The 22,348-nt window shown below is 53.4% G+C and overlaps 2 protein-coding genes across 10 annotated transcripts in view; one reads left to right on the top strand and one right to left on the bottom strand.

The window, feature by feature from the left end:
* Positions 1-9,104, top strand: part of EEF2KMT (eukaryotic elongation factor 2 lysine methyltransferase) — a 14,080-nt gene extending 4,976 nt beyond the window's left edge. For 3 of the 9 annotated variants that reach the window (XM_054533432.2, XM_054533431.2, XM_054533429.2), the window contains 5 exons: positions 1,005-1,085; positions 3,872-4,005; positions 4,088-4,353; positions 5,181-5,330; positions 8,712-9,104. In XM_054533432.2, the coding sequence (XP_054389407.1) occupies positions 1,005-1,085; positions 3,872-4,005; positions 4,088-4,353; positions 5,181-5,330; positions 8,712-8,812 (732 nt within the window). In that variant the 3' untranslated portion in view covers positions 8,813-9,104. Of the gene's footprint in view, positions 1-1,004; positions 1,086-2,671; positions 2,774-3,871; positions 4,006-4,087; positions 4,354-5,180; positions 5,331-8,711 lie in introns of all 9 variants that reach the window. The other 6 variants (XM_054533426.2, XM_054533425.2, XM_054533430.2 and 3 more) reach the window with 3 other exon arrangements.
* Positions 8,859-22,298, bottom strand: ALG1 (ALG1 chitobiosyldiphosphodolichol beta-mannosyltransferase). The gene is given in 13 exon segments (NM_001132917.2): positions 8,859-9,690; positions 10,684-10,759; positions 11,762-11,876; positions 13,009-13,119; positions 14,316-14,375; positions 15,026-15,064; positions 15,250-15,371; positions 16,109-16,219; positions 16,577-16,666; positions 18,582-18,730; positions 20,874-20,977; positions 21,102-21,179; positions 22,073-22,298. Coding segments are annotated over 13 exon segments (1,395 nt in total). The 5' UTR covers positions 22,281-22,298; the 3' UTR covers positions 8,859-9,558.
* Between the last annotated feature and the right edge of the window lie 50 nt (positions 22,299-22,348).

The raw sequence follows: 22,348 nt of genomic DNA, 5'->3' as shown, positions 1-22,348 counted from the left end.
TTCAAACCCAGCACAAGGCTGGGTGCACCGGCTCACACCTGTAATCCCAGGACTTTGGGAAGCTGAGGTGGACGGATCACCTAAGGTCAGGAGTTCGAGACCACCCTAGCCAACATGGCAAAAACCCATATCTACTAAAAATACAAAAATTAGCTGGGTGTGGTGGTGCATGCCTATAGTCCCAGCTACTCAGGAGGCTGAGGCAGGAGAATCACTTGAACCCGGGAGGCGGAAGCTGCTGTGAGCCAAGATCGGGCCGCTGCACTCTAGCCTGGGCAACAGAGCGAGACTGTGTCAGAAAAAATGAAAAACCAGCACCTGCCTGAAGGGCCTGTGTATTGCGTGGGGTACTTTGCTGCCCTTGGGCAGAATCTGCATCCCTCCCAGCCAGCAGGCGCTGCGGACCGTCTCCTCCCTCTCCCTCCAGGCTCCTGTTTTCCCACCGTCCCCACTCCTGCTGCACCAGTCCCTCTGCCCTCCTTTTCAAGTGCCAGGCTGTGGCCACCTCAGAGCTTGCACCGGCTGTTCCCACTGCCTGGAACTTGCTCGTCCTGCACTTGGCTTCTTTCGGCTTTAGCTGAAGTGTCACCCTGAGCGTCCCCTCCCCTCCATCCTGTCCCCAGGGACACATGCTCCAAGAGAGCAGTTGCCGAGTGGGCCTTCCCGCCTCTTCCATAGAGCCAGACAGTTAGTGACTGTCCTTACTGCAAACCCCGGTTCACACTGGCTCCCCTGGGAGGGAGGTGGTTTGGGCCCACATGCCCTGTGTTCCTGCTCAGAATGGGCGTTAGAGATGCTGCCATAGCCTGCGCCGCTGCAGTGAAGCATTTTTAGGAAACGGCTTATATCTTAAGACAAACTTCAGATGCGTGGGGCCAGAAGGCTGTGTCCATCTACATCTTTGCTGAGGGATCGGGTAGCCTGGAGTTTGCCCTCTGCTGTGTTGGCTTGTAGCTCATAGCCTCATAGCTCTCCAGGAACCAACGTTCTGTCCTTTGCTGTAGACTGTGAAGCATCCTGTGTGTGTGAAGCACCCACCGTCAGTCAAGTATGCCCGGTGCTTTCTCTCAGAACTCATCAAAAAGGTCAGTTATGGGCAGTGTCCGCCCAGTAGCCGGACAGCATAGCCACCTGCGTGCTGGAGCCCTCCTTCCCAGGCCCTGGGCCTGCTTTGCAAACCCCAGCATGGCAGGGGCCTCCCAAGGCAACTGGCTGCAGCTGCGTGTGACCCATGGGAGACAGTGCAGGGCGGGAAGAAGGGGAGGCCAGCGTCTCTTCCTCACTCTGCCTCCTGGGGTTTCCACAGCAGCTGCTTCTCTGGGGCCCCAGCTCCTAGCATCTGGATTCTCATTCCTACCAGGCTGGCCCAGCCCACAGCCCTGGAACCCTCACCCACACCCTCTGTCCTGCCCGCTGAAGGGTTTGGAGTTTCCAGCTCTTGTCCATCTCTGGGTTGCCCCACGGGCCCCTGTTGGAAGGTTTAGCTCTTGCCATACCTTTGGAACTAGTTCCTCTGGTGAATTCTCTGCATTGTTGCTGCTAGAATGAGCTCTTTCATGACTGATACAGGATGGATTTTATTTTTTACTTATTTATTTATTTTTTTGAGACAGAGTCTCACTGTGTTGCCCAGGCTGGATTACCGTGGCACAATCTCGGCTCCCTGAAACCTCTGCCTCCTGGGTTCAAGCAGCTCTCGTGCCTAGCCTCCTAAGGAGCTGGGACTGCAGGCACACACCACCATGCCTGGCTAATTTTTGTATTTTTAACAGAGACAGGGTTTCACCATGTTGGCCAGGCTTGTCTCGACCTCCTGACCTCAGGTGATCCGCCTGCCTCGGCCTCCCAAAGTGCTGGGATTACAGGCATGAGCCACCGCACCTGGCCTAGGATGGATTTTAAAGATGGGCCGAACATGCAGGGTTTGACATGAGGATGTCGACAGGCTGTTCCTTAGTAGGCAGTAGCAGACCTGCTGAGTGAAAGGGCCACACTTTTAGCAAATAAACAATCCCCTGCTTCTCCAGTACCTGCTTTCTCCCTAGTCCTCCCCAAAAGCGTGCATCTGTGGTCACTAGCAGGTCTGCTCTGTGCCACCAGGAGAGGGCAGCAGTCACCCAGTGTACCCTGCTGCTGCCTTGTGAATCCTGGGACGGGGCCAGCCGTGGAGAAGCAGCCTGCTGACAGCCACAGCCTGCAGCATGGGCCGCCCTCACAGTTCTGCCTGGGCTCACTTAAAGCACCTTTTTTCCTCCTCTCTGTGTTTGATCCAAACACAGAGCTCTCTATCATGGTCACGTGGCAGCTCTCACGGAATCCTTATCTCCTGCCCTAGACTACTCCTCACCCTACCCTCTGAACACCTCTTGTTGAAGGCCCTCCCATCCAGGTTTCTCTACCAAGTGAATTTTTTTTTTTAGAAACAGGGTCTCTTTTGCCCAGGCTGTCCTCAAACTCCTGGGCTCAAGCAGTCCTCCCATGTCAGCTTCTAGAGTAGCTGGGACTATTCGGCACACACCACCATGCCCAACGAAGTGAATATTTTATATGGCAGCTGGCCGGTATTACACCGTTCCATCCCAGATCTCCCCTCCGAACTTGGTGAAAATCATCTGGCCATTTTTACAGATTAGAACCAAAGCAAACAAGCTCTCACTCTGTCTGCCCCCAGCACGAGGCTGTCCACACGGAGCCTTTGGACGAGCTATATGAGGCGCTGGCGGAGACCCTGACGGCCAAGGAGTCCACCCAGGGCCACCGGAGCTATTTACTGGTATGAGAAGGGCACCCTCCTCCCCCTCACAGCCCAGACACCCTTCCTGCACAGACAAAGTGAAAACATGGGTATGGGTTCAAATCCTGACTCACCCATTCTGCAGTCTTAGACATGAGGTCCGTTAACCTTCTTTAGCCTCAGTTTCCCTGTCTCTAAATCAAGCACTTCAACAACAACAGCATGTCTCGTGGGGTTGTTGGGCATTTGTCCAATAGGTGACACACACTGCCTGCTTGACAAGGACCTGGTACCCAGTCCTCAAAGAATACTTGACAGGGCCGGGCACGGTGGCTCATGCCTGTAATCCCAGCACTTTGGGAGGCTGAGACGGGTGGATCCGAGGTCAGGAGTTCGAGACCAGCCTGGCCAATATGGTGAAACCCTGTCTCTACTAAAAATACAAAAATTAGCCGGGTGTGGTAGTGGGCACCTGTAATCCCAGCTACTCGGGAGGCTGAGGCAGGAGAATCTCTTGAACCCGGGAGGTGGGGGTTGTAGTGAGCTGAGATCACGCCATTGCACTCCAGCCTGGGCAACGAGAGCGAAACTCTGTCTCAAAAAAAAGTACAAAAATTAGCCAGACGTGGTGGCACATGCCTATAGTCGCAGCTACTTGGGCAGGTGAGGCAGGAGAATTGCTTGAATCCAGGAGGCAGAGGTTGCAGTGAGCCAAGAACATGCCACTGACTCCAGCCTGGGGAACAGAGCTCAAAAAAAAAAAAAAGATAAAACATAGATACAGAAAACTACAAAGGAAAAACATAGCATACTGAATCATCACAAGACAGCCACCCCTTCATAGCCACACCCGGCCCCTGGCCACCACTGACCTGTGCTCCATCACCAGAATTCCATTGTCTCAGGAATGTTCAATGAATAGAATCCTGTGTGGCCTGAGATGAGTGTCTTTCAGGCCGCGTGACACCCTTGAGGCCCGTGCAAGTTGTTGGCATGTCAACAGTTAGCTGCTTCTCATTGCTGAGTGGTGATTCGTCCTGTCATGGTTTATTCAGCCATGTGGTGGATGGCTACTTGTCTTCTAAGCCACTTGTCTTCTGATCGCTGGACTGACTCTCTCGCCCTCTCTTGGTGCAGCCCTCGGGAGACTCGGTCACACTCTCTGAGAGCACAGCCATCATCTCCCACGGCACCACAGGCCTGGTCACATGGGACGCCGCCCTCTACCTTGCAGAATGGGCCATCGAGAACCCGGCAGCCTTCACTCACAGGTGACTTCGGGGTGCAGGGCAGGGCACCGAGGCAGGCTTACCCTGGTGCAGTCGCAGACACGGTCCCCTTTCCTCCCGCCAGGACTGTCCTAGAGCTTGGCAGTGGCGCCGGCCTCACAGGCCTGGCCATCTGCAAGATGTGCCGCCCCCGGGCATACATCTTCAGCGACTGTCACAGTCGGGTCCTCGAGCAGCTCCGAGGGAATGTCCTTCTCAATGGCCTCTCATTAGAGGCAGAAATCACTGCCAACTTAGACAGCCCCAGGGTGACAGTGGCCCAGCTGGACTGGGACGTCGCGACGGTCCATCAGCTCTCTGCCTTCCAGCCAGATGTTGTCATTGCAGCAGGTAATGCCCAGCCCCGGGCACCCTGTGCAGGCGGTGTCCTTGCAGCTCTATCCAGCTCTTTTCTCTGGGAAAAGGGAACAATGGACGCTGTCGGGCATGGACGTGATGGGGCTTCCAGAAGAGTTACTCTGGGCCTCCAGGGTGACATCAAAGGACAGGGGTGCCTCTTAAGGTGACCTTCAAGCCACAGCCCTCTTGTTAGAGACAGGCATGCTCCCATTACAGGCGTCACCACATGGCTGTGTCCCAGAGCCATGCCCTGTGTCCTTCAGAGACCACAGGAGGAAAACATCCACTTCTGGGACGAGGACAGGGCCCTTGAGAGAAGGTGGTATTTGGCTGGGCCACCAAAAACCCCTCACCCCTGCCAGCACACTCAGTCCCCTCTCTGGTGGGACAGAGCTCTGCCTGTGGTCCTGGGTCCTAGACCTGGAAACCACAGGTCCAGCGGTGGCCAGGGACACAGGCCCACCCCTGCAAGCCAGCAGACAAATCAGCAGACGCCTGAAACACGAAGTTCATGGCAGGGTCAGGCTTTGTGTCATTCAAAGCCCTCTAGATAGGCCGAGAACCAGAGCTGGTTTTTTAAGGAACACCAGTGAGTCTGGAGATTTTTTTCTTTTACTTCGGTCTTTTGCAGCTTCCTCTACTAAGGGTTCTCCTTTTTCACCCAAGTAATTGCCTTTCCATGTAATGGCCCAAATGGTCAAATGGCATCTAATAGTCTCATATGAGCGCTGCCTCTCTGGCCTCGCCCTGCTGCTGAGGTCAGCATGACCTGGAACTGTCCGCTGGTCCCTTTCAGTAACCTGAAGCTTTCACCGTAGACGTGCTGTATTGCCCAGAAGCCATTGTGTCGCTGGTCGGGGTCCTGCGGAGGCTGGCTGCCTGCCGGGAGCATCAGCGGGCTCCTGAGGTCTACGTGGCCTTCACTGTGCGCAACCCAGAGACATGTCAGCTGTTCACCACCGAGCTAGGTGAGCCCCCCGCCCACCCGGGCCTGCATGGTCCCCGAGCTGTCCCTGCAGGACTCCAGTGGAAGTGAAAGAACTGGGCGCCGGGAAAAGCTAGGATGCCCCACACTCCCACACCATGCAGGGAACTCGGGCAGAGGCCGGTGAGCAGGGTGGGCTCGGGGCGTGGAGGGCTTGCGGCAGGAGGAGGGCAGCTCAGCACAGGGAGGGAGGGTCTGAGCCCAGCAGCCCTACTGTGTGCTTCAGAGCAGGGTTCCCTAAGCTCTTGGGCCTCGGTTTCCTCATCTATAAAATGGAGGTGGCAGGAGGGGCAGTCGGGGTCAGGGCTGGACACAGCTGTGGCCTGCAGGACGCTGGAGCACAGGCTGTACAGGCGGATCCACCACACCACTGTCCTGAGCACCCACTCGGTGGAAGACGAGCAGGGTGACTGTAGAGAAGGGGAACTGGCCCTGTAGTGGGCCAGCCACTGTCCTCAGACCTGACAGTTGTCAGCCCCCAGCACCTGTGAGGGTGTGTTGTCATTGTCCGATCTCACTGACAAAGACACTAGCGCACACGGAAGCCAAGCAACCCCCGAGCTCCCGCAGACTGCAGCCTGGCCACCTGGCTCTCGCGCCTCCACACTACACCCAAGCGCCCCAATGCCACCAGCCTTTGCCCAGCTCCCCCTGAGCACAGCCCCTCCTGGCAGCCGTGTGCACAGATAACACCTGCAGCAGCCTCTGCCTGCACACAGAGACACGGGTCCAATGCCTGTCCACGTGGGGCAGCCCGTTAACTACAGAGCCAGCAAACAAGCCAGCACATGAAGGCATACTGGCTTCCATGACAGAGTGCCACACAACCTCGCACGGGAGGCTGGCCGGGCGCGGGGCTCAGGCCTGTCATCCCAGCTCTTTAGGAGGCTAAGGCAGGAGGACTACTTGACCCCAGGTGTTCAAGACCAACCTAGGCCACATAGTGGGACCCCATCTCCACAAAACATACAGAAACTAGCCAGGTGTGGTTGCACACGCCTGTAGTCCCAGCTACTTGGGAGGCTGAGGTGGGAGGATGGCTTGAGCCCAGGAGGTGGAGGCTGCAGTGAGCCCTGACCTCACCACTGCACTCCAGCCTGGGCAACAGAGCAAGACCCTGTCTCAAAAAGGCAAAAAAAAAAAAAAAAAAAAAATCTTTCTTCAGATACGTGAAAAAAACCCTGCAATATCTTTTAAGTGAAAAAAACAGTGCCAAGCAGCACACATAGTATAAGCCCCCACCCACCTTTTTTGTTGTTGTTGTTGTTTTTTTTTTTTTTTGAGACAGTCTGGCTTTGTATCGCCCAGGCTGGAGTGCAGTGGTGTCATCTCAGCCCACTGCAACTTCCCACCTCCCAGGTTCAAGCTATCCTCCCATCTCGGCCTCCCAAGTAGCTGGGACACAGGCACATGCTACCACGCCTGGCTAAGTGTTGTGTTTTTTGTAGAGTTGAGGTTTCGCCATGTCGGCCAGGCTGGTCTTGAACTCCTGACCTCAAGTGATCTGCCGCCTCAGCCTCCCAAAGTGTTAGGATTACAGGTGTGAGCCACTGCGCCCAGCCCCATTTTTGTTTAAAAACTAATAATAATCACCCACACATGGTAATGAGTACCTATATTCCCAACTACTCAGGAGGCTGAGGCGGGAGCTTGGCTTAAGCCCAGGAGTTTGTGGCCACCTTGAGCAACATAGCAAGACTTCATCTCAAAAACAATTATCACAATAATCATTTTCTCATGAGCATACCTATGGGGAAAACCTAGAATATATATATATAGCAGGCTTGTCCAACCTGCGGCCCAACACAAATCTGTAAACTTTCTTAAAACAATATGAGGTTTTTTTGTGATTTCTTTTCTTTTAGCTCATCAGCTATTGCTAGCATTAGTGTACTTTATGTGTGGCCCAAGGCGATTCTTCTTCCAATGTGGCGCAGGGAGGCCAAAAGATTGGACATCCCTCATATACACGTTAACAGGTGCCATCCTTGGATGGCAGGATTATAGAGACTTCTACACGTTCATGTCTGCACTGCTTCATTTTTATAAATACGCATTTTCCACTCCTAACAAAAAACTGTGATTGAAAATCATCCCGGGTCACAGTGTCTCACGCCTGTAATCCTAACACTGTAAGAGGCTGAGGCTTTGGGAGGCTGAGGTGAGCAGATCACCTGAGGTCAAGAGTTCAGGACCAGCCTGGCCAACACGGTGAAACCCCATCTCTACTAAAAACACAAAAATTAGCCAGGCATGGTGGTGCACGCCTATAATCCCAGCTACTCGGGAGGCTGAGGCAGGAGAATCACTTGAACCTGGGAGGTGTTGCAGTGAGCTGAGATTGCGCCACTGCACTCCAGCCTGGGGAACAGAGTAAAACTCCATCTAAAAAAAATAAAAGAGGCTGAGGCAGGAGCATCACTTGAGGCCATGCGTTCAGGACCCCATCTCTACAAAATAAAACAATTACTGGCATGGGGGCACGCACCCGTCATCCCAGCTACTCAGCAAGTGGGAGGATTGCTAGAGCCCAGGAGTCGAGGCTGTGGTGAGCAATGACTGTGCCACTGCACTCCAGCCTGGGTGACAGAACAAGATCGTGTCTCAAAAAAAAAAAACATTCATTCTGGCTAAAGCTCTTCAGACATCTGTGCTTATGAGAACACCAGCCCCTTCTAAGCTGTGTGTGTGTATGTGTGTGTGTGTGTGTGTGTGTGTGTGTATGGCTTTTTTTTTTTTTTTTAGACGGAGTCTCACTCTGTCACTCAGGCTGGAGTGCAGTGGCACAATCTCGGCTCACTGCAACCTCCGCCTCCTGGGTTCAAGCAATTCTCCCGCCTCAGCCTCCCAAGTAGCTGGGATTACAGGCACCCGCCATCATGCCTGGCTAATTTTTGTATTTTTGTAGAGATGGGGTTTCACCATGTTGGCCAGGCTGGTCTCGAACTCCTGACCTCAAGTGATCCGCCCACCTTGGCCTCCCAACGTGTTGGGATTACAGACGTGAGCCACTGTGCCCGGCCACTTTCTAAGCTTTGTGAAGAGGGGGTTGACTGAGCAGCCAGGTAGATGTGGGTTCAGATCTCTGCTTCTGTCCCGCTGTGCCAAGTGCTTAGGCAGACGCTGGCAGAGAGTGGACAGCGGCAGGGTGCCTGCTGCTAGCCATTTCTATGCAAAATCAGATTTCTGGTCCCATCCTGGAGGCCAATTCTAGGCACCTGGGTGGGCCTGGGAACCTGTGAACCAAGTAAACTGACTTGGACACCCCCCCACCCCGCCAGGCCTGTCCTAGCAGTCCCATACAATACGCTCATGTCCTGTCCCCAAACACCGCCATCCTCAAACACATGTGCTCTGTTTCCAGGCCGGGCCGGGATCAGATGGGAAGTGGAACCTCGTCATGACCAGAAACTGTTTCCCTACGAAGAGCACTTGGAGATGGCGATGCTGAACCTCACACTGTAGGACTCGCACACGACTCCAACGTGATTGTGAGAATCAAGTCACTCTCGTGAGAAGAATTTTTATATGGGAAAGCGGAGAAAACTTTCATTGGACTGGAATGTTTGGAGAGTGTTAAATTCCAAATCAGGAACCACAAACTCCCCTCTAATAAGACATTGGCTATCTGAGCGTGTAGTGCCCCCTTTCTGCCAGCAGTTCTGGATCTTAAGAAAATCACCATAAATCAGACATGAAAATTCTGGCTCCAAAAATAGCATTTTCTTTGTGCAAATAAAAACGTGTGTATCAAGTATGACGTTCCCCCAACGTGGACACACTCGGTTCCTCACAAAGCCAAACCCGCTGCAGCTGCCACATCCCTGGGCTTACGGTGCAGCAGGTGCTTTTTTGAAGACAGGAATGAAAGTGTTAGGAAGACGGCAGAAAGGTGACACCTGGAGACCAAACGCAGGATGACGAGTACTGCAGGTCACAGGGAAGTCACAGAACAGTAATACGCCAGCAGGGGCAGGGGCGTGAAGAACAGAAGAAGACAGGAAGCATTTCCCAGACTCCAGAGAAGAAATCAGGGCCAACCACAGCTTCCCGGGTCACAGAACCAATTCGTTCACGAGGCGGCAGCACTGCCGTCATTTCAGCTTCTGGTCACTGGGAGGCGCTGCTCGAAAGGATTTGCCCTGAGACTCCGAGAAGAAGCTGCGGGGAGGACAGCAGGGGTCCTGGGGTTTTAGCCTCTGGCCCAGGAGTTATGTGTCCATAACCAAAGGGAGCACAGTCTGCACCCAGCTCTCATCCCATCGGAGCTGCTGTGACTCCCGCAGGTTCTTCCGGAACTGGTTTAGCTTGCCCGCAGGATCAGGAAAGTTTGAGAAAAGCATCTGCAAAAAAATAAAGAGCAGAGCTTACCTCATTGCCTGTCCCCACCCCATCCCAGGTCACCACCTGGCTGACCCCAGGTCGCCGACCCAACAACAACCCCTCCGAAGTCCCTAACTCCCTCACTTGGACTCGAGACCCTTCACACCCCAACAGCGCTCCACCTCCAACGTGACATCAAGCTTTCTGGAAACTTCCCCGCATGTCCCACTTTCCCACACTTGGTGCTGTGGAGCACCTCCCGGCCTCTACATGGTGTACGTTCCCCCTGTGAGCACCCTCCTCTTGGCCTCTGGCAAACACAGTCCCACCCATCTGCGGGTAACAAGGGGGTGTCGGTGTTCTTTTCAGCCTTGCTAAACTGTCTGAATCAAGGATCACAAACTACAGCCTGCAGGCCAAATCCAGCCCACAGCCTGTGTTTGTAAATAAAGTTTTATTGGAACAAAGCCACACCCCTTAATCTACAGATGATCTGTGGCTACTTTCACACCACAACAGAGTACCATGGTTCTGACAGAGACTGAGGGACCCAGTCTAAATGACTTCCGACCTGGACCTTTACTGGAAATCCTGCCAATCATTCTGTTGGCAAAAATGATGTATTACTTTTTGCAATAAGAAACAAGTAACCTTTGCAGAATTCCACCCATCTTTCAAGGCTGGTCCCAGAAGCTCCCTTTGCCCACCCACCTACCTGATCCTGATCACTTCCTAAACTGCAGCCCGGCCCACCCGGCTCCAGCATCATTTGTGGAGTGTCAGCTCCATAAATCCAGAGGGCAGGTGGGGGTGTGTCCTAACTTTCCTGAGACTACTGTATCGAAACAGGACAGCAGAGGGGGCCGGCCTCTGTGAGTTCTGCTCCCTCCCTAACTTTTCTGCCAGACCCCACATGGTTCCACCCTGGCTGTGGGAATCATGGATCAGGGAGCGTGGCTCGGTGCCAGTCTTCAGAACCCTCCCCACCCAGGCATGGTGGCAGACGTGGCTACCTGCAGCTGAGCTGCCAGTTCCTCTGAGTCCTCAAAGACCAGGCCATTTTCTTCATGTTTCACCAGCTCATGTAAACTGCAGAGAGAACCAAGGGAGCTTGAGAGCTGCCTGGAGAAGACACCAGACCCCTGGGGTGCCCCCCTGGGCTCCCTCCCACCCCACGCTCAAGCCAGGCTGGGGGTTGGAACAGGGGATGTGGTTTCCGGGAACTGGTTCTTAGATTTGGCATCTGAAGGGTATAAAGGCCTGGGGGGGTGCACATCAAAATGGCCAAACCGATTTGAGGAGGGAGCCTTAAGGAGGGTTTGTACCTTCTGTGCTGGATGCTCTTCAAGGACTGAAGAATTATTTTTGAATGTTTTCCTTAGTTCCATGGCCATGGAACAAGTAAAGGCAACCCCCTGGGGACGGGCTCAGCACATAAAAGATGACTTTTCTAGGGCACCAGGTTTGATCCCGACATTCCCTGAGCTCAGCTCACACGAGGGGCTCACATCCCTGAATCCCATCCAGGGGCCGGCTCCTGAGCAGGGGCCAAGGGCTCAGCTTGTGCTGGGGCTACTGCTTCTAGAATCTCCTCTAACGCCGCCCTTCCAAACACCCGTCTATGCTGGGTGGAGTGAGCCACAGCGTGGCACTCATTTAACTGATTCAAACCCACCATGTGAGCTCGGCCAAAAGGAGCATGGAGGGAGAGAAAGAAACAAACAAAACCATGTAAGCCTGCAGGCAACTCCCGCCAATTCTACTCCAGGAGAAAAAGCCCCGAGTGGAGTTCTAGTATTTAAGATGCTTTTCTTTCATATTAGGTTGGTGCAAAAGTAATTGTCATTTTTAATGGCAAAAGCCGTGATTACTTTTGTACCAACCTAAATATAACATGAGCTCTAAATGGAAGCAACTACTTCAGTGAGCCTCAGCCCAGCCACAGTAACCGCAGGGCTCCTCCTGGCCTCCAGTGTGTGCTGGACTGACCGAGGGGCAGGGCCTCACTGTGGGCAGCTCGCTCTGCACTGCTTCCCCCTCAGCGGTGGATCTGGGAAACTATCCCCAGAAAGATTCGGGTTCTGCTCCTACCACTTGAAGTTCACGGCACACACAGGCAAATGGCACCCGAACATGTCCACCACCTTCATGGGCAGGTCCAGGCCACTGGAGGACGTGTGCAGACAGACACCCAGGTCCGCCGACCCTGCTAGGCAAGAGGGGTGGGTCAGAGCGCTGGTCTCTGCCCTGGGAACACAAATCCTCCCAGCACAGTGAGGCAACATCCCCCGAGGGGAGTGAAAATCGGATAAGGCCCCCGACAGCCCCAAGCACAAGTGGCTTAAGCTGGCCAAGCAGCCACATGGCCTGGCTGGGACATCTGAAAATGTAAATTGACACTTTTTCTACTTAACCACAATTTGGTTTTTTTGTTGTTGTTTTGTTTCGTTTTGAGACAGAGTCTCACTCTGTCACCCAGGCTGGAGTGCAGTGGCACAATCTCGGCTCACTGCAACCTCCACCTCCCAGGTTCACCTCCCGCCTGGAATCCCAGCACTTAGGGAGGCCAAGGCGGGAGGATCACTTGAGGTCAGGAGTTCAAGACCAGCCTGGCCAACATGGTGAAACCCTGTCTCTGCTAAAAATACAAAAATAAGCCAGGTGTTGTGGCGGGCTCCTGTAATCCTGTAATCTACTCGGGAGGCTGAGGTGGGAGAATCGCTTGAACCCAGGAGGCGGAGGTTGCATGAACTGAGATCGTGCACTTCAGCCTAGGCAATGGAGCGAGACTGTCTAAAACAAAGACTAGCTGGAGAGTCCCACCAGGAAAAGGCCCTCAGCCTCCAACTGCTCTGCTCATTCGAAGCTGGAAGATGCAGCTCTAGAGACGCATCAGGAGCAAGCAACGACTCCCCACTTGGAGAAATCAACGGGGAAAGAGACGGAGGCAAGGGAGAACCATCTCACTGGGAGAGGCGACGCTGTTTGACACACCGTCCCTGTACCTCCCAAAGCCACTGCCCTCCCACACCTGGGCAACAGTGGCCCCAACCCCAGGCCCAGCCCTCCTGCAGGAAGGAAGAGGACTGAATGGAGGGCGTGGCAGGCTGAAAGGACGTGGCCTCCTCAAACCCCTTGGTAAACGGCCTCTGGGGCCACCTGGCAGGGAGGGGCTGGCACACCAGGAAGTAGCCTCCTCCCGGGAGTTCAGCCAGAGCCGAAGTCCCGTCCCCAAGTGGCCTCCAGAGCCACCTTTTCAGAAAAAGTACATCCCGCCCACCCCTGTTCCCCCTGCTTAAGGCCCCGCCTCCTCCCTGAGCCTCCTGCTGGCCTCTCACCTAGAAGCAGGGGGTAGTCCTCGGCCTCCAGCCAGGGGGTGCAGACCTGGATGTGCTGGAAATGCTTCTGGTGGATGAGGTGGCTGTAATACTCCCTCAGAGGCCCTTTGCCTTCACAGAGAAGAGCAGACACTGCCATGGACCCGTCTCTGTCCCTGCCACATGGCCCCAGGCCCAAGACACTCCCCGCTAGGAGGGATCCCTTTCCCAGAAGCTCCACCCGTCGGCAGCTCCAGTCAGGCCCCATCCGGGCCCTTCCAGAAGCAACCCAGGAGCCCCGAGACCTGCAGGAGTGTGTGCACCCTGACCCCTGACGCACAGCCCTGCACCTGCAGCCAGCTGGCCTCGGGCTGCAAACATGGCGGGGTAAGCCCTGGCCTGGCACCCGACCGCCCACTGGGTGGACCCAGCCTTTTGTCTGTGTTGTGCACAGGGGACACGGGGACTCCCCCTGCCCTGGCACAGCCCACAGAGCACATGGTGTGGGTTCCAAGCCGCCCCTGCCCTGCCACAGCCTCCAGAGCACATGACGGGGGTTCCAAACCACTCCCGGGAGCCTAGAGGCCAGAGGAGGGAGGAGAGCAGGACCAGCAGCTGGCCCAGACCCCGCCTCTTCCCACACCGCTTCCGCTTTTCTCCCTCCTCACTGAGTCACCTTGAAAGGGCTCAGCAGCAGTAACTGTGGGACAGGGGCTCTTCCGTTTGAAAAATTGAAAGAGGCTTGGTTAAGGTACCAATGACATGGCCGGGCACAGTGGTTCATGCCTATAATTCCAGCATATTGGGAGGCCAAGGCGGGTGGATCACCTGAGGTCAGGAGTTCAAGACCAGCCTGGCCAACATGGTGAAACTCTGTCTCTACTAAAAATACAAACATTAGCCGGGTGTGGTGGGCGCCTGTAGTCCCAGCTACTCGGGAGGCTGAGGCACGAGAATTGCTTGAACGTGGGAGGCGGAGGTTGCAGTGAGCCGTGATCGCACCACTGCACTCCAACCTGGGCGACAGAGACTCTGTCTCAAAAAAAAAAAAAGGACACCGATGACATAACAACAACAAAAAAAAGATGCCTGGAAACTACTGACAAAGTAGAAAGCTTAGTATCTACAGATTCAAATCTGGGCTCCCTGCCCTGCTGTGAAACCCTCTGAGCCTGTTTCCCCCATGTCAAGCAGTGTAAGACCCTATGGCAGAGAGCTGCAGTGAGGATTAAGGAGACAAGATCATGGGAAGCACAGGGTAAAGGCTGCGTGCCCCTCCCCCTCCACCATCCCCTAACCAAACAGACACCCAGGGTCCCAGGCGGTACCTGTTATCACACAGACAAGAGAAGGAAGGCTGTGTCCGTCAAGAGTCAGTTGTTCAAACTCTGTGTTTAAAAAAAGAAACAATTCTACATGGAATTTCTGATAGAATTTTTTTTTTTTTTTTTCTGACAAGACTCTCGCTCTGTCACCCAGGCTGGAATGCAATGGCGCGATCTCAGCTCACTGCAAACTCTGCCTCCCGGGTTCAAGTCATTCTCGTGCATCAGCCTCCCAAGTAGCTGGGATTACAGGCGCCCAACACCACACCTAGCTAATTTTTGTATTTTTAGTAGAGACAGGTTTCGCCATGTTGGCCAGGTTGGTCTCGAACTCCTGACCTCAGGTGATCTGCCTGACTCGGCCTCCCAGAGTTCTAGGATTACAGGTGTGAGCCACCATGCCCATTCAGAAAAAAAAATTTAAATAAACAATAGCCAGAGTCACCTGGTCAGGTGGAGAAAGAGCACTGCTCTGGCGGGGAGGCCACCAGCCTCTGTGAGATACTCTCCTGAAGGGGGCATTTCAGCCTGAGGGCCTGGTCACTCAATGACCCAACTGGAGATTCAGGGTGGCCCACCTCCACCACCCCCGCTGTCCCTAGGCTGCCCCACCCAGCGGCCCGGGACAGGAACATGCTGCAGGCCAGGCAAGCAGCTCGCAGCTCAGTGGCCCCCGACAAGCGCAGAGCTCCTCACCGCAGCCACACACCTACTTTCTAAAGCTGCCAGCAGGATGGAGAAGTCTTCGTCCTCTACAAGAAGAGAATTGAATGTCAGGGGCCTGTTTCTGGACACCCCTCTTCCAGCTCACACGCCCTCCCCTTCTCATTGAGACCGTGGCGGGGTGGGGGTATGCAGGACTGGCAAGGGTGAGGAGAACACAGGTTGGCCAGGTGCCCGTCACACCAACCCCAAGTGCCCCAGGAGTCATGCAGACCTGTCCAGCTCGTGCTGCTGACCAGCAGGGCTGGCCGCTCATGGAGACGCGTCACCAGCCCGCTCCCAGCATCCCGCTCCGTGAAAGCTGACCGCTCCGTGGCTGGGTCCTCAGGTTCTGAGCTGAAAGAGCAGAAAAAAAGCCTGTGAGAGGCCACAGAGCAGGCCCATGACCCAGAAGGGGCATCTCCTGCCATGGCGAGGCCTGCAGGCTCCCAACGGTTGGGGTGCCCGGCCACATCAGCAGCACCAGGCCACCCCTGCCATCCGAGGCCTGGGCTTGCTTTCTCTAATATTGTTGCTGGGTGCTAAGGTTACAACAGCAAACAAGACTGACTCATTCCTTTTCTCCACGGGACTTACTGTCTTATCATCCCCTGGACTCAAGATGAGGGTGCAGGGACGCCCTCCCACACCACCCCAGCTTACCCAGGGCACACCTCAGGGTGTGTGGACCTGCACAAAGGTCCCCTCCTTAGCCCCATGAGACACCCCAGGGGACACAGGTCCACAGATCCTGCCACAGGCCTGGGAACCCACTGGCAGGAGAGTAAGACAGTGCAGGGGTCCACAAACATTTCTTAAAGGGCCAGAGAGTAAATACTTCAGGCTTTGTGGGCCACAGGTTCTCTGTTGCAAAATGCGATTCTGCTATTGTAGCTCAAAGGCGGCTGCAGACAACTCAGAAGGCAATGAGTGTGTTGTGTCCCAAAGAAGCTTGATTTACAAAAGCAGGAGACTGGCCTGTAGCCTTAGTTTGCCAACCCCTGGATGAGTGGGTTCCCAGGTCTGCAGTGAGAAGGGCAGAGGCCAGGGCAGTGGGGAGCAGGAGAGAAGGCAGCTGAGGATGGGAGGCCTACCGGGCCCTGAACGGAGAGTGCGTGCCGCCCAGCTTCATGAAGAGCCGGTGCTGCAGGTCCAGAGGTGTCTCTTTAAAGAAAGATGCCGGCTTATCATAGACGGTCACAGCCCTGCAATGAAATCATGGCGGGGCTATTGGGAGGGCTGAAGAAAGGCCTCAGGAATAGAGGACTCAAAGGCTCCAGGAAAAGAAGGACACTTGGGGAATCCAAGTCTGAGATGATGACAAGAAGAAGCCTTGCAATTACTTGGGAATGCACAAAGAGATGTCCTAGGACCAAAACTGCCTGGACCCCCTGGCTGGCTGGGAAAGAAACTCTGCCCCCTCCTCTCCCGGCTTCCCCAAACCAGAGACCACCTCCCAGACCCTCAGTATTTCAAATTGCCTCGCCAGCACGACCGCAGCAGGCAAGGCAGCTCTCACTGCAGCCAATCAGGGGCCCTGCGCCTCTCCCAGGCCGTGGTACCTGATGTGCCAGTTCTCCGCCAGGTCTTCTCGCATGGCATTGGTAACACACAGGTTCAGGTGGGACAGGCGCCCAAAGAACCTCTCATACCTGAAAAGAGGGATCAGCAGTCAGCAGAGCCCTAAACAGGCCTCCATTACCACCACCACGTGAGTCGACATCCCTCAACAGAGAAAGACCGCAGAGCTGGGAGAGTTTGTGCTCCCTGAGCCCCACCTGTGCCAGTGTTCTTTCTTTATGCTGTATATACCCTTCTTTATGTTGTGTCACTTGTTGGCTTAAATACAATCACTTTAAAAGGAAACTGCACTCCAGCCTGGGCAACAGAGTGAGACTGTCTCAAATAAATAAATAAATAAATAAATAAACACAAATTTAAAAAAATAAATAAAACGACACTGTGTATCACTGCCAAAGTGAACATCCTCTCTCTTGCTGTAAAAGGAAGAAATACAGGCCGGGCGTGGTGGCTCATGCCTGTAATCCCAGCACTTTGGGAGGCAGATCATTTGAGATCAGGAGTTCGAGACCAGCCTGGCCAACATGGTGAAACCTTGTCTCTACTAAAAATACAAAAATTAGCCAGGCGTGGTGGTGGGCGCCTGTAATCCCAGCTACTCTAGAGGCTGAGGCAGGAGAATTGCTTGAACCCAGAAGGCGGAGGTTGCAGTGAGCCGAGATGGCATCACTGCAATTGCACTCCAGTCTGGGAGATAGAGTGAGACTCTGTCTCAACAAAAAAAAAGGAACAAATACAACAAAGGCCTCACTAGTGGATCTCAGCCACCCTGTGCTACGACTGCAAAGGCTGTAAGGCCACGGCTTGCTCTCAACGTAGGGCAAAGGGATTCAGTGAACATTGTACACATTCTCTCCCAATGGATACTGAGCCCTGATCGCAGGGTAGAGCCAGATCACGGCATGAGCGATTCTGGGTTATTTATCACCGCCAGGGTATCATGGCCTGTTCCTCTCTCAAGATGCAGAGAAAGCTCGGAAATGGAGTTGCCTGGGACATTTTGGTCCTCACACTTAGCTGTGTGGCAACAGGCGTAATCGTTCTCAGCCTCAGTTTCCTGACTTGTAAAAGGTACACCCTCCTGAGGTGCATGGAGATTGAACGGGGTAAAATACAAAAAGGGCTTGGCTGGAGGACTGGCACGCAGCAGGTGCTCACCATTGACCATTTTGCTCAATTTACTCAACTGAGCTGTTTGCTGCTGCTGTCACCACAGCCAGTGAACAAACTCATCAGGGCGAAGGCCACAGCCAGCCAATGGCCCAAGGCTGGAAGTACACACAGAGACTGGACATGCACACAGAGGCTGAATGTGTACATGAAGGCTGGCTGTGCAGAGTATAACAGAGATGTTATAGTCGGGCTCAGAAGACAGCAGACGAGCTTCCCAGCTCCACGTCCCACTGCTACCACTGGCCCTTCTTCCCTTGCTGTCTCATCAGCTGCAGCAACTGTGGCCCACTTCTCCAGCTCCCAACAGCAGCCCTGGGTTTTAATTTGGGGATGTGCCCTCACCCACCCTCTGTCCATGGGATATGGATGCTCCTGAGACCCAGCTCTTCTGCTGGAGCACTTGCCCCCTGGCCTCAACAGGCAGATCAGAGGAAGGCAGGTAACCTACATGAGCCAATCAGAGAGGGCTGCCCTCCCCACTGAGCCTGGGTGGGGACGAGAGCTAGGAGAGTTCTGGGAACCACCGCCAGAAGGGAGTGTGGAGACAGACGTGAGCTGGGTCCCAGTGACACTGCTGAGCTCGAAACCACCTACTTCCACAGACACTTCCATTTCATGGGCCAAAAAATGTGGTCCTTTGCTGAGGCCTGTTTCTATCACTTGGAACCAGCATTCGGCCTGATTCACCAGCCTCACCCCGCCTCCTGCAGAGCACACAAGGAACCAGCTTCCAGAGGCCCACAATGGCCCTTCTTCTCACTCATCCTTGAGTGGTTTGGGGGACGGTATTTTACCCTCTTCCCAGACTCTCACCACTTGGCCAGCAGAACGAGGGGGTGGTTGGGGCCATGCACCAGACCCATGATGGAGTAGCCATAGTTGTGCCAGTCAATGACGAGCTTGCTTCCACAAAGGCAGCCCACGAACCAGCAGACAGCAATGCTAGGCAGACCTGGGGGGTTCTAGGAAAGATAGAGACTTGAAGAGGCGGAAACCCAGACCATGCTCGGCAATAAACCCAGTAAAAATAGTCACAATACACATGCTGATGGGTCCATTATCTTTACAGAGCTCTTGATAATAAGGAGAAGAAAGACCCTCTCCACCACCAAAACAGGTGTAAAAAGTCACAAAAGAAACAGAATGGGCCAGGTGCGGTGGCTAATGCCTGTAATCCCAACACTTGGGAGGCCAAGGCGGGAGAATCATTTGAGCCCAGGAGTTCAAGGCCGGCCTAGGAAACACAGTATGAGACACATTAGGAAACACAGATGAGACCTCATCTCTACAAAAAATTTAAAAATTAGCCAGGTGTGGTGGGACACGCCTGTAGCCCCAGCTACTCAGGAGGCTGAGGAGGTAGGATCACTTGAGCCCAGGAGGATGAGGCTGCAGTTAAGCTATGATTGTGCCACTGCACTCCAGCCTGGGCGACAGAGCTAGACTCTGTCTCTAAAACAAACAAACAAACAAACAGAACCAACCTGAAAAGTCCAACATCATCAATAATCAAGGAGGCAAAAAACAGAACAAAGAGGTGGCATTTTTCACCTGTCAGAATGCAAATTCTAAAAAGGTCTAACAACAGCTGGTGATGGTAAGCAGCGGGGAGAAGAGGTACCCCCACACAGCAGGGGCCAAACTGGCCCAACCTTACTCTAAAGCTATCCAGTAACATACACATTTTTAAAATGCATCAACTTTGACTACACAATTCCGCTGCTAGGAAGTTATCCTAAGAAAGAAACTGGACTTACGCAAAAGGCGTATGCTCACTGTGCTTGGAGCTACACTATTTGTAAAAGTAAAAACAAAATCAGGAAGAATCTGAGTATCCATTAACATGAGACTAAATACATGCAGTATGGTACATCACATATTGGAATTCAAGGCTGCCTATTAAAAGAGGAAGGTGCGCGGCGCAGTGGCTCATGCCTGTAATCCCAGCACTCTGGGAGGCCAAGGCAGGTGGATCACCTGAGGTCAGGAGTCCAAGACCATCCTGGCCAACATAGCGAAACCCCATCTCTACTAAAAAAAAATTACAACAATTAGCCAGGTGTGGTGGCACATGCCTGTAATCCCAGCTACTCAGGAGGCTGAGGCAGGAGAATCACTTGAACACGGGAGGTAGAGGGTGCAGTGAGCCAAGATCGCACCACTGCACTCCAGCCTGAGCAACAGAGAGAGACTCCATCTCAGGAAAAATAAAAATAAATAAATAAAAGAGGATGGTGCTTCTATATATTAAAAATTGATTTGAAAAAAAAAAAGATATTCTTCCTTCAGCTAGAAAAGAAAGAAAAATTTTTTAAAGAAAAAAGTGATCAAGGGAAGAGGTTAAAAGTGTAACGATAGGCCAGGCGCAGTGGCGCACACCTGTAATCCCAGCACTTTGGGAGGCCGAGGCGGGCAGATCACCTGAAGTCAGGAGTTTGAGACCAGCCTGGTCAACATGGCATAACCCCATTTCTACTAAAAATACAAAAATTAGCTGGACGTGGTGGCAGGCACCTGTAATCCCAGCTACTCAGGAGGCTGAGGCAGGAGAATCGCTTGAACCTAGGAGGCGGAGGTTGCAGTGAGCCAAGATCACGCCACTGCACTCCAGCCTGGGCGGCAAGAGCCAAACTCTGTCTCAAAAAAATATGTGTTGTGTGTGTGTGTGTGTGTGTATACTATAGAACCACACTGACGACCTACGTTCAAATCCTGATTCCACCACTTTCTAGCTGTATGGCGATGGGCTACTTACAGAGCCTTTCTCGTTCTAGGTTTTCTCATCTAAATGAGAACAACCTTAAGAAATAGGTTCTTCTATTACCTAAATGTAATATTTCTTAGGGTTACTGTCAGGACTAAATGAGTTAATACATGGAAAACACTTAGATACACAGTCAGTACAATGTAAGACTATCTGTAATGACACACACAGCATGGATAGGTGCCATAAATAGACACATACCATAGGCTCCTACTCATGTCTTTAAACGCCTATACACACAACACACACAAACATATGAATATGCAATATATTACCAATTTATGCTGGAAAGTAAACTGCTAACATGGTTCTCACAGAGGGAGGCAGAGGCTGATACACACCTGGAGAAAGATATAGGCACCTGGCTCCCTCCACATCAACTTCCACAGCAAGTACATAGCCTGAAATACAACTTTGACTCCGTACTGGAAAACTCGAGGCCCAACTGCAAGTCAGAAAACACCTGTGACTACCAAAAGAGCATCTGGCAATCTGCACGGCTTTTCAAACAAACACCCCCTGCCCCCAGCCCCTGGATTCAGAGGATTCTGGAGTTGACTGCATCCTACCTGCAAGACTCTGAAGTTCTGTCAACCCCACAATCTGAATTCTGTTGTTCTGCAAGAGCTCATCATGGGGTTTGGAGTCTGAAAAATGAGAATGATCCCTTTAATATACCAGAAGCAGCAATCTAAAGTCAGATAATCTCCCAACTCAGGCTGAATCACGGACAGTGTTTTGGAAAGTAAGATATTTCAAAACCTCTCTCTGCTCCTCTCTAGTCAGAACAGAGAATGCGGCCAATTCTTGTTCAGATTCCTCTAGAAGGCCCACAGAGAGAGGGCCTGAATCTTAACCTACCTTCACTTAACACGATGCCTGGCAAACAGTAGGTGCTCAATTAAACTAATCTAGATTCTCTGGATAGTGGAATTTCCCCAACATAGAGCCATCCCTAGGAAGTCCCACTCTACCCCATCACCCTAGGATAGCAGATTCTAAACAGGGATTAAAGGCAACTAGTGCTGTTCCCACTTCTCCCTGAGATGGGGTTGACCTACCCTCTCAAGATACCAACGTGGAGAATAATAAGGGAGCAGACACCGCTGCCCTGCACACTGTGGGGAAAAGCTGGACATGAAGAACAAATGAAATATCTGTCTGCAGAGATCTGCGTTGAGGGATGAGGAATGAGATATCCTGTCAGCTCAGACATAGCCTGACAAGGGTAGCTGCACACGGACGTAGCTACCAGCACTAGCCCTGGAGTTCCACGAACCTGGGTTCCACTTACTAGGAGAATTACGTGAGACCACACAATGGATTCACTTAACACATTTCTGACACGTGGCAAGATTAACGCCGGCTATACCTAGAGACCCATCCAGGAAAGGCTGGGCAGAACCCGCTCGTCCAATCTCGGAGAGCTGCCCAAAGGCGACGACTAAAGGAGCACTTCCGCCTCGACTCCCCGGGGCGGTTAGAACCGAGGATCAAAGGCTGAGGGAGCATCCTCCCTCCCAGACCCCTGGCCACTCACTGCAGAACCCCAGGAGGGTCACCGAGAAGCCGTGCATGGCCAACGAGAGCGCGTGGTACTGCATACGGGGGCTGCGGCCCACGTCGCCCAGCACCACGGCTACTACATGCCGGGCCGTCCGCCCCCGCCGCCAGCGCTTCCATCCTCCCAGCAGCAGCAGCGGCAGCAGCAGACACAGGGCCAGCAGGACCAAACATGACGCCGCCATCTTGGCGGGCCCGCAGGAGTCACGTGACCACGCTTCCGCGCGCTGTGCGCAGCCGCAGACCGAACCTC

Source organism: Pongo abelii, chromosome 18, assembly GCF_028885655.2.
Source record: "Pongo abelii isolate AG06213 chromosome 18, NHGRI_mPonAbe1-v2.0_pri, whole genome shotgun sequence".
Taxonomy (NCBI): domain Eukaryota; kingdom Metazoa; phylum Chordata; class Mammalia; order Primates; family Hominidae; genus Pongo; species Pongo abelii.
This window is presented reverse-complemented; position numbering and strand designations above follow the sequence as displayed.